A 16,701-nucleotide genomic window follows, 5' to 3' on the forward strand; every position below is an offset into this window, starting at 1 on the left:
TTGCTCTTAAAGACACATTATTTTGTAATCAGAATGGAAAGCACGGTGGGATGGTCAACAGTGGCCAATTCAGAGAAGGTCACAGAGTTAGCTTATTGAGAAAGGAGTAAGGTAAGAAGTGCAGTCTTCCAGGAGCAAAGCCAGATGGTATGTGATTAAGAAGGGAAAAACAGAGGATGTGATGTTGAAGCCGTGAATATAAGCCTCCCTTGAGAAATTTGGCGAAGGAAGGAAAGAAACAATGAATGGTAAGAACAAACATATGCCACGCAATTCTGAATAAAGTTTATTAAATAATACGTACAGCAAATGTAGTATCTCAACACACCCATTTATCAAATCGATCCACGGCAATAAAGAAAAATAAATGAAGAGAACAATCTGTTTCGGCATAGTACATGCTCTCCGTGTGTGATTAAAATGGCAACACTTTAAATTAATTGGTTATGTATAATGTCAGTTATTTTTCTCTCAGAATATAATCTTCTCTGTAGTGACCTATTCTAGCAAAAGAACTTATACCTACTATAGATAAATAGGACTGCAAAAAATAAATCAAAAACAAAATAAAAAAAACAAAAAAAACCTATAACTGAGATAACAATTACCTTCTCTCCCAGAAAGAATGATTATTTGAAATTTTAACACTTTACAATGGCTATTTTTGTGCTAAAAATCTGTAGGTGAATTATTTGGAATTCCTTCATTTAAATAAAAATGCAAAAAACTTCATGACTTCCTTATTTTACCCCCCTTCAGTTCAAATTTTTAAAATTATTTTTCTATACAAAGTAGGTACATGGGCTATACAAAGTTAAATATACATATTTACAGTCCTACTTCTTACGCATATGATTTTTTTTTTTTACTGATCCGAGAGAGACTGCAAAAGATAAGTAGTTGGGGCTTGCCTTTACCCAGAAGCATGGCGAATATATCAAAATGTGTTGCAAGGCATGGTGCCAGTTAGTTGCGCTTGCTATTAATAAACCTGTATAAATATCTCGCACAAAAATAAGTATTTTATATTACTAAATGTCTGAGGACAAAAGAGCAATTGGAAACCTTGGTTCCTTGTTTCATCATACATAGGAAGCTGAAGTTTAATGCAAATTTTGACATGATTTTGTTAAAGACTGGCAAATCGGTGAGGCATACCTGGGTTTCTGGAGATCTACAAATGCGTGAGGCTGGCATCATACGCGAATGTGGCTTTACAAATTGGTTTTATTTTCTAGCTGTATTTAAAGAGGTGTTCAAAATTACCTACTGAATCAAGAAGCACCCCTCAAAAAAAAAAAACAGAACTATTAGATTAAGATTATTATTAATGGTTTGCATCTATGACAGACCAGGAAACACGTTAGCCAATATAGGAGTTACATTCCAAAAATGAGTGAAATGCTGTCGTGCAAAACGCACGTGCATATGCACTTGCACTGTATTCCCTCAGAGAGAGTCAGACAGCACCCCTGGGGGAAGTGGACCTTCCAAAGCAGGGAGTCTGATTCAAAGACTCAGAGAGGCTCCTTCTACCCAGGAAGCTCCTCCCCCACCACCGGCACCCCTACCCCCACCATTAGTTCCAAAGCCTCATCCCTTGGGGTTAAGGCTCTTCTCTGTCCTAGTTAAAAACAAATGTCTCCAGGAAGAAGTTAACACATTCCTCTTTTCAGTCATTTACACTCTAGTGTGAAGGAGTCAGCAGCATTTTCTTTCCTGAGACGGGGACTTAAAAGGAGGACAGGGAGAGAATGAGGCTGTCTGATGGGGGCACAGGGGTGCAGAACTGATGGGTGGCAGGTGAGTGGCAGAGACAGAAGGTGAGGCAGAGGCACTGAAGACAGACTCTGCCTCCTTGTAAGGACTCCAAACTCTGGGACAATGGTTGGGGGGCAATTCTGAGCTATATGCAGAGAGCCAGGATTTCTGTACACAGTCCACCTACCTAGAAATGCTGTTCTTATTTGTGACCTTGGATGTGTATTTGTGGGGAGGATGAGAGTCTGAAGGCTCTGGAAACAGTTCCAAGAATTTCTGGCCATAAACTACCCTCAGACAAAGGTTCTTTCAGCAGCCTAGTTGTTCAAGAGTGGGCTCATGGAGAGAGAAACACGACAATGCTTTCTAGAGTCTCTCCAGGGATGGATAACCTCCTCCTCTCTCTCATACCCTTCTCAGCACATATCACGGTCTCTCTTGACCCAGTAGTTTTGTGTGTCTGCCTCTCTCGTCACCTGTGAGTACCCGACAGGCAGGTGGGCCAGTCCCTATTTCTTCAAGGGACCTAACAGGGAGGCTGACCAACATCCTTAAGATGGATGGAGTTGTGACCGAGCACCCGGGTGTTATAGGGGCCTCCTTCCTCCCACATGGCCCCACAGAGGACAGACCTCCCGGGAGCGGCAGAATCACTATCTCACACATAGGGCCTCACACATAGGGCCACAGCCTCTGTGCTTTCTGCTCTGAAGAGAAGCCTCACAGGGTGAGGATACTAGGTGACTACCTCATGGGCGGTTCCTGAACCTGCTTCAGGGAGTACAAATGAGGACAAAGTGAGTCTAGGGCGTGGGGCATGTCCTGCTCCTTGGTGGCACCAGCGTCCAGCGTGCGATGGTGTCTGTTCAACGATTCACTGAATGCCATCCCTGGTTCTCTGAGAGAACAGGCCTAGCCACCTCAAAATGCCCTGACCAAAAACAATCCAGAAAAGAAAGGTTAGCACTGGCATTCTGGTAAATGAAATTGTGCCAAAGGTGACCATTTACAAAAGTCAGTGATATGGGAAAGGGTCACGTCGCAAGCGACCTTGATAGCTACAGAACTTCCTAACGTCATCACTTGGAAACACAACTTTAACTACCTGACCTGGGCACCCCACTTCCACCAGCAAACCTCATGTGCTTTTCAGTCTGAACACCAGGGGCGTCGAGGGCCATGGTGCGTGCAGGCTCAGTGCACAGGGCACCTCTACGCTCCCTCCATTGCCCCATGTTCCCCGGGAACGAGGCACATGGTCTTGGAGAGCCTGGTAGCCTCCACCACTGTCCAGGGGAGGCCTCGGCTGCCTAAGCAGATTTCCAGCAACGTTGGGAAACCAGTGGGCTCTGGGGTGGCTGGGGTACGGAGCCTTTGGAGAATGGCTAGGGATCTGCCTGGTGTCCCGAGGGCTGCTTCTGGCTAAATGGCCACGTCGAGCCAGAGCTGGTCAAGGCCAGGGCAGCAAGAGGCATTTCTGACCTCACTGATCCTGGACTGTGTTACAGGTCAGATTACCCAAGAAGGGGAGAGGCGGGGAAGGCTTGGAGTGGCTCCCAGAAGCAGCTAAGTAAATACAGACTTGCCTCATTCCTTTTTCCTCAGTCCGGCTTGCCTGATATGCTGTCAGCATAGACAGACTCGGGCTTTAGACACAACACTTCTCTGTCCCTCTCTTTTGCTTCTTACTTTATCCACTGCATTAGTTTTCCTACCGACTCAACATTTAAATAAAGAGACCAGTTCATGAGTTATGCTTCATCCTCCAAGAAAAAATAATCTCCGGTTTTCAATCTTCTTATAGATACAAAGGCTTTACATAGTTGCCTGGAAAAGTACCAAATTGCCTTGTCCTTCTTGAAGTACCTATAGAAAAACAAACAGAACATAAGCAAAATAAGAAAGCTCACCCATGAGTTCAGAGAGAGCCCTCTGTTGTTGTTGTTGTTTTTTAAATTAATTTATTTGAGAGAGCGAGAGTGCACACACATGAGAGGGGGGAGGGGCAGAGGGAGAGAGAATTCCAAGCAGACTCCCCATCAAGCATGGGGCCTAACTTGGGGCTCGATCTCACAACCCTGAGACCATGACCTGAGGAAACCAAGAGTCTGACGCTTGACGGACTGAGCCAAGCAGGCAGCCCTGGACAGAGCCCTTTGATAACTTTGCAGCGTGAAGGACAGCATGTGGTTTCCAAAGCACTTTTCCCTGTCTTATCTCTTTTACGCGGCAAAACAAGGCTGGGTGGTAAGCCAGGCAGGCACTCTTGGGACTACCCCCAGCCCCCTTTCCAGATGAGGAATGGGAAGCCCAGAGAGCTTAAGTCCCACAGTTTAGCAAGCATCAGAAGCAGGCTCGGAACCCAGGACGCCTGACTTCCAGCCCACTGCTCTTTCCAATACTTCTCCTTTTTGGAAAAAGATGAACCTATTTTTCAACACAAGATACCAGGGATTTAGAACTTCTAAACTGTAGGATTTCTGAAAGTCTCCTGGATAGGGGCACACATCAAAAGGAAATTCCTCTCAGAAGCCCATGCCTGAGCCCTGGACTGATACCTGCCTCTACTGCCCACCTCGCCAAGGCTCCTGCTGAGGCAGGAACACTGAGCTATGGGGGTACAATGCCTTCCTGCACTGTTCCACATCCCGAACTGCCGGATCCCTAACCTGGCTCCTTCCCTTGGGACTGACTCTCTAAAGCTGGGGGTGGGGGTGGTGGCAGATCCAGGCCATGTCCCTGGTCCGCACTCACTGGCCAACAGCACAATTGGGACAATTGCATCCTTTTTCCAGTTGGCGTGGATACAGCTCCACGACCCCAGGGACCACAGCATTCCAAGCAACTGCTACCAGCAGGCTGGAGCTGTTGCCCAAAGCTAAAAGAAAGTGTCAACCTAAAGATATCTGAAAGAACTGGTTGACCCCTGAGGGAGGACCCCCGAGGAGGCTGCAGAGAACTGAGATGATAAGGGCCAGAGATGTGCTCCTATAGCTGATTCGCACCTTCCCTTATGGACAGGAAGAATGAGCTCTGCTGGGTTACTTGATTCTCCTCTGAGCACTAGGCTCCATTCTGAAGTATTTGAGGGATTGAGGCATCCTCCTCACCCCACCCCATGTTCTCATAAAAAATGTAAATAGGGGGCGCCTGGGTGGCTCAGTGGGTTAAAGCCTCTGCCTTCGGCCCAGGTCATGATCGCAGGGTCCCGGGATTGAGCCCCCGCATTGGGCTCTCTGCTCAGCGGGGAGCCTGCTTCCTCCTTTCTCTGCCTGCCTCTTTGCCTACTTGTGATCTCTGTCAAATAAATAAATAAAGTCTTTTAAAAAAAAGTAAATAGTCCTGGAGGGGTTTAACAGTGAATCTACACCAGAGCTGTGCTCTCCTACGTCTGGCACGGGCGGCGACCGGGCACTGGAAACCTGCCCAGTCTGAACAGCTACGCCCAATCTGCAAAATACACATCAGAATTCCAAGGCTGAGGAAGACCGTTTACATTCTCCTTTTCTTTTTTCTTTTCTTTCTTTCTTTTTTAAAAGATTTTGTTTATTTGACTGACAGAGATCGCAAGTAGGCAGAGAGGCAGGCAGAGAGAGAGAGAGGGAAGCAGGCTCCCCACTGAGCAGAGAGCCCGATGTGGGGCTCGATCCCAGGACCCTGGGATCATGACCTGAGCTGAAGGCAGAGGCTTTAACCCACTGAGCCACCCAGGCGCCCCACATTCTTCTTTTCATACTAACAATTTTTTTATACCGATTCCGCATTCAAATGACAATATTTTGAATCCAATGGTGTTAATAAACTATATCCCTACAATTAGTTTCCTGGGTTTCATTTTACTTCTTCCAAGGTGGCTTCCAGAAAATTTTAAATTCCATTCACGGCTTGACAACACTCCACTGGAGTGTTGCCGACTTCGCAGACCTGACTTCCTTCTGACTGGAGCAGTTTGAGGATGCTGAGCGGCCACAGGCTTCTGGGAGTCTGGGGAGGATGGGGCAGCTTTCTAAGAGGCCGGTGAGTCCCAGGCAAATCTTTCTGGCTTCCCATGTCTGCTGTGGCCTTGCCATTCTCACTACCCCAGCCCTGAGAGGACTACACGTTAACAAGGATTTTCCAGAGAGATCAGGAAGGAACTGGTCTTAGAAAGTAGATAAAGGTAAAGCCATTGTACAAGGGGAAAACAGAGGCAAAAAGTGAGTCAGTGGCTCCCAAGAGCATATCTGTGCCTGAGGAGAGAGAACAGAAACCTGGGGACAGATACTCCTGAATCTGAGTATTGGACCCACGACGGGCTACCTGGGTGACCCGGGATACTTATGTCACCACTTTGGGCTTCAGTTTTTGAGTCTGTGAACTGAAGATAATTCTTGTGTCCCAGGCTATTTATCGAGAACTTCAATAACAAAGTATATTGAGCAAGTAACTGCTTTGTAGTAAAATCTCAAAAAATATTGATCTTTCTCCTGTTCTCTAATGGTGAATCTTTTGTTTTAATTAAGCAGGTTGCTTTGATTAAAGTTATGGGAAGCCTGGAAATAAGTAAATAAGGTCTTTGGAATGTCTACACATACGCTTGAATTTCACGGTTGAGACCTACGCTCAAATTCTCTTGTGTTGTTTCCTAAGAGTATAAAATAAATAAAAATTTCAAATGTAGAACAGATAAAATGCGCAACAGAAATACAAACAGAACTCCAGTAATCTGACAACTGCCCTCCTGTGCAGCTGCATTGGCATGCTTGGATTTTGGGTCTGGTACCATGACTGTCACCCACATGGTCTTCAGAGCAAGCATAACGTAGGTGACCCAGTACGCCCAACAGCAGACCCTGATCAGAGAAGGCTCTGTTTTCTGTGCAGCGAGGACTGCTTGTCACTCCTAGTTACTCCCTCAATACACAGCTAGTAAGGAAAGCACGAGGAGATCACTTACCAACGAACCATCCATCATCACATTTTTCCATGACATCAACAATATCTCCATCTCGGAGTTCCAATTCATCATCATTCTGGGGTATATAGCTATACAATGCTTGGTAGCTAAACCTAAAAATGAGAGACATTAATTCAAACATTGACAGGATCAAATAATGAATTTTTAAAGCCCAATTCAGTTAAACCAACACATGGGTAGTGTTTCATACTCATCAGTGGGGATGGAAGTATTTTACTGGCTACTTCCCTGGCAGGGTAGACTTTGGGGAGATCCACTCAGCATAGAATAAGGAAATGAAGATTGCTAGGGATGGGGAGCCTCTGATGAGTAAGATTATGACAAGTCCTTTTATTGAGTTTCCTTTAGTTACCAGAGCTAAACATTTTGTTTAGATCCTGCCACTTTTTTTTTTTTTTTAAGATTTTATTTATTTGACAGAGATCACAAGCAGGCAGAAAGGTGGGTGGGGGTGGGGGAGGAAGCAGGCTTCCTGCTGAGCAGAGGCTTGATCCCAGGACCCTGAGACCATGACTTGAGCCAAAGGCAGAGGCTTAACCCACTGAGCCACTCAGGTGTCCAATAGATTCCCCCTCTATTTTTTTTTTTAATATGATTTTATTTATTTACTGGACAGAGATCACAAATAGGCAGAGAGGCAGGCAGCGGGGTGGGCAGAGAGCTAGATGCAGGCTGGGATCATGACCTGAGCCAAAAGCAGAGGGTTTAACCCACTGAGCCACCCACTCACCACAGATGCCCCCTCTTTAAAGTTAACCAAAGTTTTTTCTTTTTCTTAACATAGGAGAATGCATGTAGATTATCAGGGACAATCAGAAGTTTAAAAAAAAGAGAGAGAAGAAGAAGTAACTTAGGTCCAGAGATAGACACAATATTCTGGTTATAAACATTGGAGAGCATAAAAAAATTTTTTCTCTATATATACATATATATGTATATATATAGGTGTATTGATATAAAGATATAAAAAGTACATTCTAATTGCTTACCTTGAGTTTCTTAATATGCTAATACATATTTCATTGTTTTTATTTTTTTTAAGTTTTTTTTTTTTAAGATTTTATTTATTTGATAGACAGAGATCACAAGCAGGCAGAGAGAGAGGAGGAAGCAGGCTCCCCGCTGAGCAGAGAGCCTGATGTGGGGCTCGAGTCCAGGGCCCCGAGATCACGACCTGAGCCCAAGGCAGAAGCTTTAACCCACGAGCCACCCAGGTGCCCCTTTTTTAAAGTTTTTAAGATTTTTTTAAAAATTTACTTGACAGAGAGAGATAATGAGAGAGGGAACAAACACAAGCAGGGGGAATGGGAGAGGGAGAAGCAGGCTTCCTGCTGAGCAGGAGGTCTGATGCGGGGCTGGATCCCAGGACCCTGGGATCATGCCAGACACTTAACTGTCCAGGCCACCAGGTGCCCCTAAAAGTTTTTATTTATTCATTTTAGTAATCTCTATACCCTTGGCCCCGAGATCAAGAGCTGAACTCTCTTCTGACTGAGCCAGCCAGGTGCCCCTTGTTAATCGTTTTTAAATGTGATGTCCCTTTCCCAAAATTCTTGAAAGCTTTATGCTTTCTTTCTATCCCAGTGATGTCTGGGAGTAAGATTTTTATTCACTTGTTAGTTGGCTTAAGGCAATCTGGTCTGTGTTGTTCTGTCTGTCCTGACAACAGCTCACTGGAGGATGCTGGCCCTACTTGTGATGAAATCTGACATGGAAAAGTTTGTTTTCATTTATTCCTTAAGAAGTATCTTCACGATTCTGTGTATTTACTATTCTGAAACACAACAGTACTGGGCAAAACTCTGCAAATGAGCCAACCAGCTACCATTTCCAGTAGATGCCAGCGAATTCCAGTGAGTGAACAAATGAGACTAGAAACGAGGAAGAGGAGCCAGTCCCCGGGAAGGAGAGGTTCTTTTTCCTCTGCTAAAACAAAGGGACCATTTAATTTTATACATTTATCCAAGTGTATTGATAATCAGTAGATGCCTCTGTCTACCAGAAAGAAGGTCTGCAACGAGGCATGAAGAGTTGCAGGTAGCTTTCAGTTGGAAAGTGAATACATTTTTGATGTTTCCATACTTGCCTGCTGTGTCCATCCAACTTGGACTCCTCAGAACGCCTCATCTTCCCCTTCTACTTCCATGACGGCTGCCTTGCTAACCTCAGCTCTGGGAGCTGACGCTGGATACCTGCTTCTCTATCCTCACTCCCACATAGCAGAGACAGGTGGGCCAAGGTCCCACAACGTCACTGCTTGGGTTCCCCAATCAGCTCTAATTTTGGATGGGCCTCATGATGCTTAGGGTGCTGTTCTGTTGAGTCCTTTCCCCATACGGCCCTTCTCCGAGTTCCCCAAATACACCACCTACCCTGGGTCTTTGCATGTATGGTTTCCTCATCTGGGAAAACCTTTAACCTCCCTGTTCCAGCTCTCAAATCCAGTTTGTCTTCTTTTCTTTCCTCCCCCACCCCTTTCTCTTTCTTTCTGTAAGCTCTACATCCACATGGGGCTTGAACTCACGACCCTGAAATTAAGTTGCATGCTCTACTGACTGAGCCAGCCAGGGGCTCCTTCAATGTGTCTTTCAATGCTCATTCCAAATCTCTCTTCTTCTGGGAATGGAGTTGACCCTTATATGCTTACAGCACAGGAGATACTCCATGATTTTTTTTTTTTTTAATGAGTAGATCAACTCTATTCCTTTAGGCAGAACGAATAACTCTTTCCTCTATATTCCCACAATACTAGGACTGAAGTCAGTCACCATTGCCCTCATTTGCCCCTGGATGGCAGTTCATTCTTTCCTGGTCTCTATCTTTCAGCAGTATGTGACCTCCTTTAGTTACTAGCCCAGCACCTGTTTCGTGTTGGCTGATGGGAAACATGGCCTCAACTAGAAATCCTCAGAAAAGCTTGGGGTGACTCGTTCATTCCCCCAGATAGCTGCCCCATACTTGGTCAGTGACCCATTCTTTAAAGCCAACAGTCTACTAAAAACATGAGAAAGGAAGTTTAGGCGTACTTACAAATCTTGTGAGGTTTGACTCCTATCTGGGGTGACTCTTCGCTGCTGGGCTTGAGGTTGCTGAGAAATGATTAAAGATGATTTATTGTCAGAAGGGGATACCTTGTGATGAAAGTCAAGGGGATGAGAGACAGTGCTGCAGTAATGAACAGATTTTTCGGCAATGTTTATGATCTCATTGCAAACTGCTTCCTGTGAGTGGCCCCGATATCCAGAAACCCCCATAAACAGTCAACATGGGGACAAAAAACAAAAAACAAAAAAAAAAAAAAGAGAGAGGAAGAGATGTAACATTCCAGACGAAGCACATAAGTCCAGGGAAACAACAGAGTTGAAGATCCAGGTTAAAAAAAATAGATATTCCAGTAGTGGAGTGCAGGAGGGATCCAGGTGTAAAGCATGGAAAAAACAGGTAAGATACAGAAGAATTTGGAATTTAGTATGAATATTAAAAAAAAGGCAGCAGCATAAAAGCCTATAATTAGTGAGCAACTGTCACAAATGGAATAACTTCAGGATAGAAATGCAAGTATGGATTCCCCGATCATGCACTAACCGTTACTTTCATCCCACATGTAGGCAGAGTACAGATATTGTCTCTAAATTCCTCTGCTCTCTGAGAGGGAAGGGGTGGGCCTAACATTTCCCTCTGGGACAAGAGCCATATAACTCTCGCAAATAATGGCTCTGTGAGTTAGCCAGGCATGACTCCAGCTGAGACTCTAGAAGTCAGTAAGGATTCTCTTTAGGAAAGCTACGGTCTTATTCAACAGGCATCTTACCACATAGCTCTTTTCAGATTCTGTGAGATCAGGTCCTGCTCTCAATGAATGATGAGAAGGCTGTGATCACCAAGCAAATTATAAGGGAGACATTTTAGCAGATGTCACATTGGAACGGATTCAAAATAAAAGTGTGAGCAAATACACGTACCACACCATCACACTCGATGACGCAGGAGACTCATGGCCTACGGCCATCGAGTTTCCATGACAACACGGTGGGCGCACAGGAGAAAATGCAATGTACGGAATTAGAAGCAAGCATCCAGGAACTGGAATGGGAGGTTAGGAATATGAGCACAGTGAGCTGAGCATGAACACAGGGTCCCCAGACCGGCAGGAGAGAGACACAGAAGGGCTGCCTTAGGGAACAGTGATGAGCCTCCACAGACACACACACTGGTCCTTTTGCTCTCAACTGGCAAGCATCTGCGGAGGGGCCGCTGCACCCAAGCCAGTTTCAGTTATCTTGCTGACTGGAAGCCTCCGCTGGCAACGCAGGCTCATAAAACTAACAGGTATGCCACATCTGCGTACTTATGAAAACAATCAGAAATGCTTCTGATAAACTCCTTGGTGATATCTGAAGTATCAGGCAAGACTGTTGCCCTGGAGAAGTCTGCACAGGACACCCTCCAGCCAGGTAGGAGTTCAGATATCTCACAGGGCAGAGCTTGCTTCCAGAAATAGGACTGGGTGTCCTGACACAGCTGCAGAAATGAAACCATCACTCTTCACCCACCGGCTCAGCTACCACCTGCTGACATGGAAACGCAGGTGCGATTATGGCCAGGCAGACCCATTTTTAAAGTGGGTCTCCCACAGGATAGGCCAGGAAGAGTGTCTGGAATCATCTCCCTGAGAAAGGATTCAATTCCAAGCTCTAAGAAATCTCCCTAAATAGGTATTTGAAGAGCCATGCTTCTTGGAAAAACCCTCTAGGTAACGTGTACCAATAGCAACAAGCTCTGGTAACTTGGGGTATTCTAGGAGGACACTCAGATCTTCTATATAGATTCACAGAGAGGCCCAGGGCCTCCCCTGAGGTCACACAGCAAGTCAGTGGTAGATCTGTCTTCTGGATCCATCTACTGTCCCACTGGATCTTTCATCCTTAGACCATTTCTCACGTCATTAAGAGTGCTCACGGGTATTATTTTCCATGAGTCCCACAGAATCCCTGGAGATCAGCAGAACAGGGTTTATCATTCTGTTTGATTTTAAAACCCAGGAAGCTGATGCTGGGGGAGGGGGAGTTTGGGGCATGCCCCAGTGCCGTACAGCTAGCAAGAGGTCAAGCTGCTGGGCTGGCCCTCGTGTGCACTACACCATCCCCTCATGTTTAATTCCGCTGTAAATGGCCTCATCCTTTAGCATGTCTCACAGGACCGAATGCCACCCCAGACATCACTTCTGTATTCCCATCCTTTTGGGAAACCTCTTCAAGTTCTCTGAACTTCTTCAAGACGCCAATCCTTTAAACCCTGGACTCTGGCAGGAGTAAAGGAGGAGCCAAACCTGCCAGAGGCCTTTTCAGGGTCCTTCTCTAACATCTCAGGACCTGCTCGTCTTTGCCAGGTGACCTTGTGTGGCCTCAATCACCACCCATCCAGCCTCTGGATCAAGGCTTCTGTGTAATCCCTTCCTTGATCTCAGGTCATCGCTAAAGTAACAGTATTTCTAAGCCCTTGCTATGCGGGCTTTAGCGGGGCGGAAGAAGGAAATGTACTCTGACAGGAGGATTTTAACAGGAGGGAAAACTCTAGAAGTTCGAGCTGTCCAGTAGAAGGGCTGCCCGGAGAGGAAGGCAGCAGCCCATCCCAGCCACTGTGCTATCACTCGATGGGATGCTGTGGGGGGGACAGCTTCTCAACCCTTTGTGTGTGCTGCTATCAGCTTGGAGCCCTGTTAACAGGCAGAGTCTGAGTGGACACACCTGGGGTACATCCTGAGACTACATTTTAATATTTTTATTTTAGTTTTATTTAAATTCAACTAATTAACATAGAGTGTATTATTAGTTTCAGAGGTAGAGGTCATGATTCATCGGTTATATCACACCCCATGTCATTCCAGCACATGCCCTCAAGACTCTTACATTTCTGCTGATGATGCCTCTGATGCTGGTCCACAGATCAATCTGGGAGAGTAAGGCTGTAGGGGACCTTAATTATCCTTCACTGAGATTCTTTGGCTAGAATGTGCTAAGACTGTTGGATGTGGGTCACACCTCATGAAAATGAAAGTTCTCATAATAACCAAAATATTTCCAAACTCTGTCTGTGGCCTAATGACCTCAGGTCAAATGCAGAACAGAAAGAGGATGTGGGCCATCTCTACACACGGTGGTCAAAGCTTACAGAAGCCCTGTAGCATCTTTCAGTGAACTTAATCTCCAAGGAGTGACTAGACTTGATCATCAAGCAAATATTTGGTGCTTCAGAGAGGTTTGGTACATCAGGTATGTTAAAAAGGACCCGAATATTTTACTAGCCCTTTTTTGCAAAGCACTTAAAAACAAACACACCCCCCCCAGCTTTCAAAGCACATAGAGGTCCATGACCTCATCTGACTTTTATATTAACCCTTTGACTTAGAGAAGGTGGAAAAGGACTTTTAAGGCTCAAGGAAGCATGAAGTTTGCACAAGGGGACAAAGCCACTGAATACTGAGTGCTCGGTGTCTAAGTGACATACACCACTTTCTTCTTGAGTCCCGCTGGTACAGCTAAGACAGTAGCAGCACCTAGCTTCTGCCCTTTGTGACAATAGGTCACTTCTCTTCCTGAATACTTTTTCTTTATGTAAAAGGTACAGTGTGTGGTAACAGATACGGTCCAGTCCTTAACTTAAGGATGCACAGTACTGGAAGGGATACTGACCCAGCTAATACCTTCCTTGGTTTCAAGTCATATGCAAATCAGAGGATAACCACTATCATTGCCTTCACATCTAGACAAAGTGGACATCTAGTACAAACTTCAGTCATCCCCGAGAGGTAAGGATGATTGGACTCCTTACCCACAGTTTGTGGAAGAAAGGACAAGAGCAAGATAAACATTTATCCTATTACCTAAGGTTCAACTTCTCCCTGTTTGAAATACATTCCTTACATTTAAATCAAACATATCATGTAGTTGGGATAGAAACCAGTTTTTGATCGGGGGTGTGTGTGGCAATGTGGACCCTCAGGAGAGATGGAGACCACTGATATCCAAGGCAGGGATTTGCCCTTCACTTTGAAGGCCATTTACTTTCAGATTTTTTTCTTTAGGTATTTATTTTTCTTTCCCTGGCCCCATTTTCTATTTTATTTTATTTTATCTTATTTTATTTTATTTCATTTTCGAGAGAGAGTGAGCATGAGCAGGGGGAGCAACAGAGGTAGAGGGAGAAGCAGGCTCCAGAGCCCGAAGCGGGGTTTGATCCCAGGACCCCAGGGTCATGACCTGAGCCGAAGGCAGACACTTAACCAACTGAGCCACCCAGGTGTACCGCCCCCGCCCCCATTTCTAACTGTGTACAGCTTTATAGATCTTTTCCTCTGAACCTACGCTAAAATGGTAGTCAATAACACTTGAGATGTGGCCAGTATGAAATGTGCTGCAAGTGTAAAAATATAAACTGGATTTCAAAAACTTAGCACAAAATGTAGACTGTAAACTATATTACTAATAATTAGATTATATACTACTATATAATTACATTAATAGTTTAAATACTACAGTAGCTATGTTGGGCTAAATGAAATACATTGTTAAAATTAATTTCACTTACTCCATTTTACTACCAGGAAACTTTAAATTACATACATGATTCACATTATATTCTTACTGGATAGTGAGGCTCTGAACCCTCCCCTGCCTGTACATAAGCCTAAAAAAAAGTAGACAAAATTCTAATTACGACCTCAGCCAAGATTAAGAATAAAGAGAGCATTATCCTATGCCAAGCACATTTCAAACTCTTGGAGATACATTCGAGGTTTTTGTCCCCCCCCCCACATGTTTAGAAAAACAGCCATCAGCCCCCCACCCCCAAAACACAAAAGCTGCACTCCAGCCCCCCCAACCCCTCCGACAGCAAGCAGGGTTAGTTGTTGATCTGGAAACTGTATTTGCACACACATTCACAAACTGCTCCCCGCCCCGGCCTGGACTGCTGGTTTTATTCTCCCCAAGTGAGCAGTCCTGCAGGAAGCCTTGCTCAGTTACCTTTCTATCTGCTGTTCACAGAAGACCCCCAGGAGTCTGACCCCAGCCTCCCTTGAGCTATTAATCCTTCTGGATCCACAAATACCTGGTGCTCACAAGGAGTTAGCAAGGTTCTTGTCCAGCTTTGGGTGTGTGCCAAAGCCTTGAAATCCCAAATAAACTCTCCATAGGATAAAAAACAGCAGGAAGTCCTGGAGATGTGAACAAGACTAAGGATGTCAGCCTCAGAGTGGTCCAAGTCCCTGGAAGCATCACAGGTCCCTTCCGTGCTCCTGTTCCTCCATCCGCCTCCCCACCCCCTGGCCCCTAGTCCCAGTCACTCAGAGACGACATTCCTCAACCCACTGTACACACCTACCCTGTCATCTGCTCAGACCCCACCCCACCTCTCTTTCTGGTGACCCACACTGGCCTCTCAGGGGAGACCAAACTGGGTACAAGGAAATCTGGGTTCCAGGCCAGGCTACCACACTAATTCATAGTCTTTGGAGCAAAATGTTGAATTTCTCTGGATTTCAAATTCTTAGTAAAATAAGAGGATTGGACATGATTTACATAAATATCCTTTTGGCTCTGAGGTTCTCACATAAAGGTCAAAGGGCATGCATCCTATGAACTGAGAGCTAGGGTCTGGGAGTGGGGGTCTGACCAAGCTTAAGGACAGAGGCACCTCACACAGCCCTCTGAGGACCGGGTAGAGGGCTTCTGACGCAGCCTCCAGATGTGGATGGAGGGCTTCCTCTGGCAGTGTGGGGGTGAGGGGTTGCCCTGCATGGTGGCTGATTCGCAGCCCTGGAAACACCACAGGTAAACTTGGCCAGAGGAGCCAGAGGCCTGACTGATTCAGGGTCCTGGCTTTCTAGAACACTTCCACAGGACCCTCACAACAGGACCAAGTTCTCCTTGAGCTCATTAAGAAAAAGATCCCAGCTTAAACATAAAACAAAATTACAACCAATTGGTCCAACTGTTCCCCACCTAGATACAGTCTCCTTGCTCCACACAGAACACATCCCTTTGTCATCACTCGAATCTGATGACAACACCGAACGCAAACGCTCAGCCTTCTTGTCATGGTCTACAGTGTGTGGTCTCTTTCCCTCCTAAAGCAATCAGAGGAGAAATGGCAAATGTGTATTCAAAGATGAAGAAGCAAAAGCTTTCCAAGAGGACACCTTGATACCCAAGGTGAGAGAGAACAGGGAGAAGCACTAAGTTACAGAATGCAAATTTTACGTCTTCTAAATTCTGGATTTGTGGAGCACAGAGTGGGAGGATTCTTCCATCTTCTACTTTCTCCTCCTCCCTGCCCCGCCATCTTCCTCTCTTGGGTGGAATGGGGTAAGGAGGAGACAGCACGCTGCTTCTCTTCTTTTCCCTGTTACCTTGATATCACGTAACGGGTATTTACAGAGTCCCAGGGACAGGCTCTGTGCCAGGTGTTAGTCTCCACTGCCTCTCATTTCTCCTTGTAACTCAGCAGGGTGGTCCATAGTTACCTCACCCTACGAAACTACATGTGTGAGCTGGGAACTGAGGAGCCCGGATGTGAACCCCGAGCTCTCAGACCCCGGGTCCTGTACACCCCACTCCACCCTGATGCTCTGTGCTTGTGCTCTGCCTGAGGGACCCATCAGAGTAGCCGGAGAGGTCACGGACCAGGAGGTCAGCTCAGGAGGTCCTCCGTAGCGGGCATGACGGTTGCTATCGATATCTGCCATGGCTCCTAACACTTTTGGAGGGGTGGACACTTAGTACTTTAGGTCTTAGTCCCCGACCTCAGGTGTTGAGAGAACACCTGCTGGTTATTTTTGGAACTGCAGCCAGCGCCCCTCTCCATCCCACTCTTCAGTTAACCACCGTCCGAACACATTTAAAGATTTCCCTTCCAGGTGAGGCAACGGAGAATGCTTCCCATTTTCAGCTGGGTATCTTGCCACTTCTGATTTCCTTAATTTC

General features: G+C 45.8%; 1 protein-coding gene across 50 annotated transcripts in view; it reads right to left on the bottom strand.

Annotated features, from left to right (window-relative positions):
* Positions 1–270: 270 nt before the first annotated feature.
* The window catches only part of SORBS1 (sorbin and SH3 domain containing 1), a 227,514-nt gene continuing 211,083 nt past the window's right edge, over positions 271–16,701 (bottom strand). For 24 of the 50 annotated variants that reach the window (XM_044240197.1, XM_044240193.1, XM_044240198.1 and 21 more), the window contains 3 exons: positions 9,749–9,807; positions 6,698–6,810; positions 271–3,627 (listed from right to left, as the gene is read on the bottom strand). In XM_044240197.1, coding sequence (XP_044096132.1) covers positions 3,560–3,627; positions 6,698–6,810; positions 9,749–9,807 — 240 coding nt within the window. In that variant the 3' untranslated portion in view covers positions 271–3,559. Of the gene's footprint in view, positions 3,628–6,697; positions 6,811–9,748; positions 9,940–10,529; positions 10,590–16,701 lie in introns of all 50 variants that reach the window. The other 26 variants (XM_044240147.1, XM_044240168.1, XM_044240162.1 and 23 more) reach the window with 2 other exon arrangements.

This window comes from Neovison vison, chromosome 2, assembly GCF_020171115.1.
Source record: "Neovison vison isolate M4711 chromosome 2, ASM_NN_V1, whole genome shotgun sequence".
Lineage (NCBI taxonomy): Eukaryota > Metazoa > Chordata > Mammalia > Carnivora > Mustelidae > Neogale > Neogale vison.